At 39.7% G+C, this 9,055-nt stretch overlaps 1 protein-coding gene across 1 annotated transcript; it reads left to right on the top strand.

The window, feature by feature from the left end:
* Positions 1 to 965: 965 nt before the first annotated feature.
* LOC149280858 (pyroglutamyl-peptidase 1-like) lies at positions 966 to 6,563 on the top strand. Its single transcript, XM_089500043.1, has 2 exons — positions 966 to 1,171; positions 6,371 to 6,563. The coding sequence occupies exons 1-2, from the start codon at positions 966 to 968 to the stop codon at positions 6,561 to 6,563; spliced, it is 399 nt and encodes a 132-aa protein (XP_089356169.1).
* The last annotated feature ends 2,492 nt before the right edge of the window (positions 6,564 to 9,055 follow it).

Raw genomic sequence — 9,055 nt, forward strand, 5'->3', positions numbered from 1 at the left:
CAGTTATGCACATCTGCCCCCTGGCTTGCCATTCTGCCCCAGAAATGCCCCAGGAATGCCTTATACCCCCTATATGCCACTGAGCATTTGCTCTGAAAAAACCCTTGTCTTATAATCGAGCAAATACAGTAGATAATCTGTGTTTTTAAAAGAATTTTTAATATATATATTATCTACATTGCGATTACATTCTCTTGTGCTTAGAAAATATTAACAAGCGTACATCTGCCTCCCCTTTCTTACTAGCAATTTTCCATGTGGGTTATGTATATAGTGCAATGTGGGTAGGAGTGGACCAGTGGATTGTTCAACATTTACAATTTTAAATTGGATTGACTTTTACATGTCTTTGTTTAATGTTATTACAACTAACACAAACTGCAGTGGTCTTAGATCAATAGCCTAAATTCTCCACGTATAAGGCGTTTCCACAACAGCTAAATTACAAATTGTTAATAAAATTACAGTTTTACATATTTCTCAAAATCCATGGATCTCTCTGAGCCACTTAATCATGGATTAAATCTGTTACTTAAACTGGTTAGCCAACCTTTTGATGCTAGGGCATGTGTAAAACATACAGTGTATTAAGAGTGGCAGTTTAGATCTAAAGGTGAACAATAGCTGTGCCTCTGCGGTGAAGAAAACCCAATTATGCTTCCATGTAACTTTCATAGCTGTACGAAGTTAAAGGTCAAAATATAATCCATTAAAATAATTTATTTTCAGAACCGAAAATAATTTAGAATACTAAATTTGTGCCGAATGTAAAGTAAAAATCAGTTGTTTGCCAATGTAATTCAGCAGTAACTTATTTCTTTGTAAAAGCTGGTATATCTTGAATCAACTCGGTGACTGACCTGTAAGATGTCACCATTGTGTTTCCCCGGTATTCCATTTTTATTTGAAGCACTCTAATGCTTACCTTTTTTTCTTAGCTCTCTGTTCATGTAGGAGTCTCGGGCATGGCAACAATGGTAACCTTAGAGAAATGTGGTCACAATGTAGGGTATAAAGGCCTGGATAATTGCAACTTCTGCCCTGGAAAACACTGCTGTGTTGATGGAGGTCCTGAATGCTTACATTCTGTGATCGACATAGATGCAGTTTACAAGAGAGCCTCAGCAGCTGTGCCAGATGTTCAGTTCACAGTTTCTACAGATGCAGGCAGGTATGATTCCCAAAGGCCCTTGACGCACATACACATTGTATTGAATACCCAGAAGCCTTTGTCACACAGACCTCTAGTGACTTATTTATTGAGTTATATTACATCCTTTTAATTCCAAACTTTTTTGGGGTTACACTAAGCTCATGGTGGGACAACAAGTGTCCGTAGCGACGCAGTTCCAATTGTCTGCGGGCACCTCCACGGCTCCTAGCCGCCGCACAGTTCCATGGATTTGCCGATAGGCCCGGTCAGGTGTATGGAGTGTTTCCGACCATGTAGAGCCCCAGAGCCAGCTACTTCATGAAAGTCTGGTTAGGGCAGACCAGACTGGGGTTTCTGGTCACCCTGTGCCACCCAATGAGGTGACTTAGACATAAGAGGGGGCTGGGCAGGCAGACAAGAAGTCTTCCCAGGAATCCATCAGTGTCCCCCTCCAAAATTCAAATGTACCATATATGTCTTTACGCCTCAGGGGGTTACTGTGACACAACAATGTGGACTACCTATCCAGGTAGGGCAGGAAATAAAACTCTGAAACCTCCCACCTGTCCTATCCCTGAGTAGGAGCTTCTCCTGTTTTTTTCTTTTCTGTCGGGTTCATGGGAGAGTCCGGGTTCACTGGCTTGATTTCCCTGCTATGGGAACCTGGTAGCTATGTTTCGATTTCTACTTGGGAGCACTCCGATGCTGGGGTGATGCACAATATTGCTTAAGCAGTCTAACTTTTACGTACATCTAGCCCTTGGGAAAAGTATGGCACCCCAGAGATAGACCTCATGGCGTCCTCTATAAACAAGAAGATGGATTATTTTCTATGTCTCCGGTAGGTCGGCCCTTAGCCGTAGACTTCTTTTCTCAGAGATGAATTTTCAATTGTGATGTTTCCCTCACTACCACTAATAGCCAACGTCCTGAAGAAGGTCAGAGAAGACAAGTGCCTGGTAATAATGATTGGCCCAGGAGGATCTGGCACCTAGAGCTAATTTGTCTGTTGTGGCAGACCCATAACCTTTGGAAGTCACAACAGATTTTCTACAAGGTCCGATTTGTCATCCAAATCCAGCACATCTGAAGTTAACGGTCTGGCTTTTGAAGAGATTGATTAGACTTCTCTGAAGAAGTCGTCAAAACCTTGATGCAAGTCAGGAAGAAGGTTACCTTACTTGCGTTAACTGCAAAGTTTGGAAAAGGCTGTAGTTGTTCTTTAAGTCAGATTCAGCTTGAAGAGGTATCTATCTTCCAGACTCTGGAATTATTATAGCTAGGTTTTCAAGATGGTCTCTCTCCTGCCTCTCTAAAGGTTTGCTAAAGTGGCCGCATTAAGCACTTTGAGGTTTTTTTATTAATGAATTCTAGCTGGCTGCCTCCAGAATTTGGCTCTTCAGAAGACATCCTTCCTGGGATTTATTTTTGGTTTTGACCAGTCTGGTGAAGGCTCCATTCGAACTATTAGAGGCCCCTCTGAAGCTTCTCACCTGCAAGCTAGTGTACTTGAGCAAGGAGAGTCAATGAGATTCAGACCTTGTCAACTTTAAGTCCTTACCTTAAATTTTTAGAGGATAAAGTGGTTTTACGTATCCCTCTGGAATTCATACCAAACGGGTTCTTTTCTCCTTTCCATTTACAACATATCCTCTTACTTGTATGTTGTCCCAATCCAAGGAACAACAGAGAATGTCAGTTTCATTCTCAGGATCTACACAGATGCTTAATAATCTACCTGGAGAGAACTGCTTCTTGGAGAAGTTCAACCAGTCTTTTTGTGTCCTTTACTGGAGCTATAAAGGGGTCAGCAGTTTCCAGAGCTTCTATCACTCGATTAATTATTTATTTGCTATGTCAGAGGCCTACAAGCCAGCTGAGAAAGAACCTCCCCAGAGACTTACAGCTAACTCCACAACGGCCCACATCTCGGGCAGAGGCAGCCAGGTTATCCAAGGATAAGATCTGCAGAGCAGCAGTCTGGAACAATGTACACACCTTAATTTAAACATTACAGACTTTAGACTTCCTTTTCACATGATGATAACTTTGTAAGAAGAGTTTTGCAGTCTGTGGTTTTGGATCCCTCCCTTTAGCTTTGTTAAAGTGAAACAGGAAGAAAGACCAAATTCTTACCTGAGAATTTCTCTTCTTGGTCATTTCTGGTACCAAAAATGTTGCCCCTTCCTAATATAAATTTGATTTGAATTAGTTTGGCCTTGGTTATTCACTGCAGAAGACGGGAGGTTTTGGGAGTTTTATTTCCTGCCCTACTTGGAAAGGAGGAGCCTCTCCTAACATGCTACCAGGAGTGAAAATGAAAATTAATTCTTAGGTAAGCATTTACTCTTTAGCAGCCAGATTTTATTTATTGTTTGCTTTTGGTTCCCCAAGTTTGATATATATATCGTATTTGCTCGATTATAAGATGACCCCCCCCAAAAATTTGAATATTAAAAGAAAGAGCCTGAATATAACACTATCTAATAGGAAAAAGTTTTACTAGTAAATATTCACATGTAAACTATTTTTTTCATATTTAATAGAAACTATGGTTTTATTTGCCAACCTGCCCACCAGTTATATTCCCTGATATGCCACTTTGCCCCCCCTATATGCCACTCTGCCTCCAGGATATGCCACTCCCCCCCCCATATGCCACTCTGCCGATGGATCCCTAGACTTGTCCCCATGCGCCAGAGTCCCTGGTGTAAAGTGGTGCAGCCGGTGGGCGACTGCGTGCAGACAACTTCTGCTGCTGCCGGGACTTCTGCTGGGGCTTCTATGGCTAAGCACCGGAAGGTCATGAGATGCCTGTGCCCTGGTGGAAGTGTTAGGTAGCAGCGGAGGTTGTCTGCAAGCGCCGCACAGACGTTCACCAGGACTGCGTAGACAATCTCCACTGCTGCTGGACGATACTTCATGTGTTGGTGGTGATGCTGGTGCTCCGTCATAAAAGCCCCGGCAGAAGTGCTGGCGGTAGCGGAGGATGTCTGCGTGCACTGTGCAGACATTCACCGGCTGCCAGAGAGGAGGATCCAGGTCCCCAGCAGCGCTGCGGGGGATCTGGATCTTAGTCTTGTAGTCAGAACTCTATTTCAGGTCTGATTATAAGATGACTTTGAATATAAGACAAGGGGTATTTTTCAGACAAAAAAAAACTTGTCTTATGATCGAGCAATTACGGTATATATATGTGTATATATGTATATATATAATACTGTGACGTAAGAATACTTTAAAAAATAGACATGTTAGTATCATTTCATTTTACCATTTAATAAGATGCAAAGAGGGTGGACAGAAGAAATATCTAAATTCAATGAATATTTGTTGTGACCACTCTTTGCCTTCAAAACAACATCAGTTCTTCTGGGTACACTTGCACAGTGAAAGGTGAAAAATGTCAAGTCATACACCATGGCAAAACTGGGCACAGCAGCAAGACACAAGTTACACTTCATCAATCAGGTCTCTTCCAGGCAGAAAATTCAAGGCAGACAGGTGTTTTCAGATCTTTTGCCCAAGCTCTTTTGGGGAAACACAAAGCAATGGGCAATTTTGAGGACTGTAGATGAAGAAGTGGTCAGTCAATGATGAAAGACACATCATGCTTACTCTTTGCAATCGGAAGGTTTCCAGAAGTGCCATCAGGTCAACATTGGCAGAAAACAGTGGGACCCTGGTACTACTGTCAGAAGTGGTCTTCATGGAAAACCTGTGGCCAAAAAGTTACACCTCTAACACGGAAACAAGATCAATTGACTCAACTATTCATTTAAACACAGGTACAGAAACCATGACAATAGGATCTCTGTACTGATGAGTCAAAAATTTAATTAATTGGCTGTAGCAGAATACATTTTGTTAACTGAAGGGCTGGATAGATGGAAAAAAAATGAGCGTTGGCAGGCAACTATGAAGCATGGTGGAGGTTCCTTGCAAGTGTTGTGGCTGCATTTATGCAGATGCAGTTTGGGATTTGGTCAGAATTAATGGGCTTCTTAATGCTGAGAAGTACAGGCAGATACTTATCCATCACCAGCACCATCATCAGGGAGGTATCTGATTGGCCCACATTTATTCTGCAGCATAACAATGGCCCAATGCATGCAGCCAAAGTAATTGAGAACTTCAGTGAAGAGAAAACAAGCAACTAAGGGTGCTTAAATCCACTGAAGTTCTTTTCTTCACTGCATTTTGTCAAATGTTAAATGCTTTCAAAAACATTTTACCTTCTGGAACTACTACTACTACTACTACTAGTTAAAGGGTAGCCCTGACCATTGATCAGTAGGTTATTCCCAATAACATGTGCTCCCCAACCATGTTAATCACTAATGTTTTGAGAGTTCATCTGAGGTGGGTATGGATATATTAAAATATGAGTTATTCAGGTACATTTTTTTGCATGTATGCATGCAAGCACTTAGAGGCATTCTGATGCTTTACTCTATTTTCTTCCATCCACAGATGTTTGATTTGCAGGAGAGGTATTTCATTGAAAACATTTCTTGTCCGCAATGCGCATGGGCATTATACTCAGTGCTAGCCTATTAAAGTACATATTAAACATTGTAAATGTTATCATGTAGATTGGACTATGCATTATACAGGGCCTAGTGAGATACTCAATAGGGTTGGCATTTTATAAGGCATTCTTAAGTCAGTAGAAACATTGGCAACACACACACACTTTGGTAAATAACCCCTTTAGTGTATCTAGTAGCTTTTACTTTTCCTGTAATAAATACATCTTCACTTTAATCCCAAGTGTCCTAAAATGTCTTAGAACTAGTCCTCCATTTTTTTCTTATAGTTCAGATGTTCTAAGTCTTTATATGGAAGAAAAATATTACAACAGAACTTTGCCTTGTACATACAGGGTTGGTAAACAGTTACAGAAGGTGGGCCCTGCTTGCAAGTCAACAAACGAGATTGTTTGTTTTATAATTATTAAACTAGTTTTATTACATTTAACAATGTGCTCAAACATGGCATTACTTTTATACTCTAAGCCTGCATAACCTCTTCAGGTGGTCTACGCTATTCCAAAGTTTGTATGTGGCATTGTACTGCTTGAATATGCTTTGAGCAGGTTAGTGTGGTTGTGTCCATCTTCTGGAGTGCTTTGGTTGAAGATTTGATCTGTTACCGGTATATTGTGAAGAACCAGTGCTATATTTGACATTTGTGATTTTTTTTTTCTTTTCCCAGGTACCTCTGTGACTTCTCTTACTACACCTCGCTGTATCATAGCCGTGGCAAATGTGTGTTTATCCATGTGCCCCCTATAGGGAAACCTTTTACAGCTGTGCAGCTGGGTGAGGCTGTGAAGGCCGTAATAAAGTCGGCCATGGATGTGCTGGAAGAGGCAGAAGACCAGATCAACTCTCATCACAAACACTGATTTGTAGGAAATATTTGCCCAATGACATTTCTGATCAGTCCTGCGTTGATTCTTAGGAAGGAAAGCTGGTGGTGGCTCCAGAGAAAAAAATCTGCATTCCTGCTCACATTTAGACTACAGATAATTTTTTTCCTACAAGGATTTCTTGCACTTGCATTCAGTCTCTATTCACCTTACGTATGGTGGGTGATTCCCGGTACTGTTGGTGTGTTCCCCTCATTCTCTGTTCAGTTATGTATTGCTTGCCATTTCTGTAGTAGCAAAGGGGTTAGCAATTTACAGTAATTTGACATGGACAGTGTTTGACATTTTTTCTTGTGGGTTTAACAAATAATTACTATTTCCCCAGCTTAATGACTTCTTTTTAAACGTTATTTAATAAAATATACAGATTTTATGGCTAAAAAAGCTCTTTGAGAGGCAATAGTTGGGAGTGGAAGACTTGAATAAACCAGTGCATATAATTTATTTTAGCTTTGTTCCCATAAACTCGCTTATCTTTTTGTAATCTGATTTTTCTAATCAAAATTAGAAATATAACCGTAAATTCTAGAAATTTAAATATAGCAGTTCCAATATATGACATTAGTTACAGATAACTAGTTTAAAGTGTAATCGGATAGTGCAATCAATAGTGGATAATTTCCTGCGTTTGTTATATTAACTGGAGACAAAAATTGCATACGATAAATCAAAGGATGTTCTGCGATTGCTATAATTTTTTTTTCCCTTTTTTAGGTGCCTTGCTATAATGCATTTCACATCTTAAATGTTAGTTTACCCTTCAAGGTGTAGAATGGTTTAACAATGCAGAAATGTGTCCAAATAATTGAGGAAACAAATCTGAGTGGCCAGCAAGACTCATAGAATGTATCACTTTATCCATTCACTGAGAGCAGGCAGAGAGAAAAAAACTGTAGATATCAATAGACATGCTGATGCTTTTTTTTTTTTCTCATCGTTATACTGAAATCTTTGCATTAATTTGCAAATCAGGGGCACTTTTATTGGAAAACAGGGCTCTGAAGCAAATAATGCACCTAAGCACAATAGATATATTTTTAATTCTAAAGAATCTAGAACAGGCAAAAAGGTTTCCTTAATAATTGATAGAATTTAAAGAATGCCTTTGCAATCTAATTGATTAGTGTCTTTGCATGGTCTTGGGGTAGGGTACACGTGCTTTCACCATGCAGAGTCATTTTACTATGGACACTGAAATGACATGTCATATTTGAAAGTATGTTTTACCTACCAAACAGCGCTCTTTGCCCTATCTTTATCTCATCGATTAAGCGTAAATCTATTTTAGAACTTTTTGGAATTTTGGCTAAAATAGCATGTTTGAATTTGGTGCACTGTGATTGGAGGCCTTTTAGGAACAAAGGATGATTTTTATTGTGTTTTTATTTTGCTACACTCTTCCAGTGTGTAGTTAAATTGTAGTAATTGGCGTTTTGAATTTTGGTGGGTCAGGTAATTCAAAGCAGGACCAGACTGAGAGTAACGAGACGGCCCTGGCACTTTAAGGCCTGTGGCTGCCTAATGACATAAGTTCAGCCGACAACTGAATATGACAGACCGCATGTTGTGTATAAGTAGTGTATGGCTGGGCATATGTAGCTGGTGACTGCGTACTGTAGCATTCGATCTGCCGCTGGAGCAGCAGATCATGTTATTATGTTGTGCATTTGCCAGATGGCCGGTCTAGGCCTGCTGCAAAGTATTAAATATTAAACCCTTCACCTTGTATTCATCATCAGTACAAATACCTCGTTATTAATTTCCCAGATATTCACTGTATCAGTGTAACAAATTAAATGTTAGATCACAAAAGCTCAGGATATGGTGATAGATCACGTACATATTTGCAAAGGAGTAGGACTATCAGTAAGCATACTTAACCTTTTTATATAGCCTAATCTTCTTACAACCTCGCCAACTATGCAGATTTTTTGCCACTTTAACATAAAACATTCATTTTTTTAGCTGTGATATGAAATATGTTCATTTTTGTTCCCTATTCAATCCCCAGGCTGCCTTTTTAAAAGTTTTTCACATAGTAAAAAAAAAAAAACTAGAAAAAAGTATCCATAATATGATGAGCATATGTGAAAGCAGTCATATGTACATGGCATTTATTCTTGATGCATACTGTTCTAAAGGGTACTTTTCTCAAAAACAAGGACTCACCACTGTAGTAATTGCTAACCTGTTAAAAGTATCCTCCCTAAAAAACAAAAACAATTTGGATTGTAGATAGTAATTGTGTGATGAGTTTGCCATGTGCTGTGAGCTAATTAATGTAATTAGCAAGTCAATTACAATAAGTGATAATGATTTGGCATATCTTGAAGATACATATTTTTATTTTCCTGGTCATTTATCCAAGGCAGCATTGTGGGTTCCAGTCCATCTCCTCTGATGGTGGTTACTGGTAACCTGTCCTTGCTGTAGTCTACCTTCTGAAGGTGATGTCCAGAAAGGATCCT

This window comes from Sceloporus occidentalis, unplaced genomic scaffold (genome assembly GCF_023333645.1).
Source record: "Sceloporus occidentalis isolate IW3139 unplaced genomic scaffold, rSceOcc1.0.p SCAF_145, whole genome shotgun sequence".
Classification (NCBI taxonomy): domain Eukaryota; kingdom Metazoa; phylum Chordata; class Lepidosauria; order Squamata; family Phrynosomatidae; genus Sceloporus; species Sceloporus occidentalis.

Bases quoted from the DNA above. Each gene is read 5' to 3' on its own strand.
- LOC149280858 (XM_089500043.1), top strand. From the start codon at position 966: ATGGCAACAATGGTAACCTTAGAGAAATGTGGTCACAATGTAGGGTAT. The intron at 1,172-6,370 runs GTATGATTCCCA...TTCTTTTCCCAG, and splicing joins GTTTCTACAGATGCAGGCAG to GTACCTCTGTGACTTCTCTT.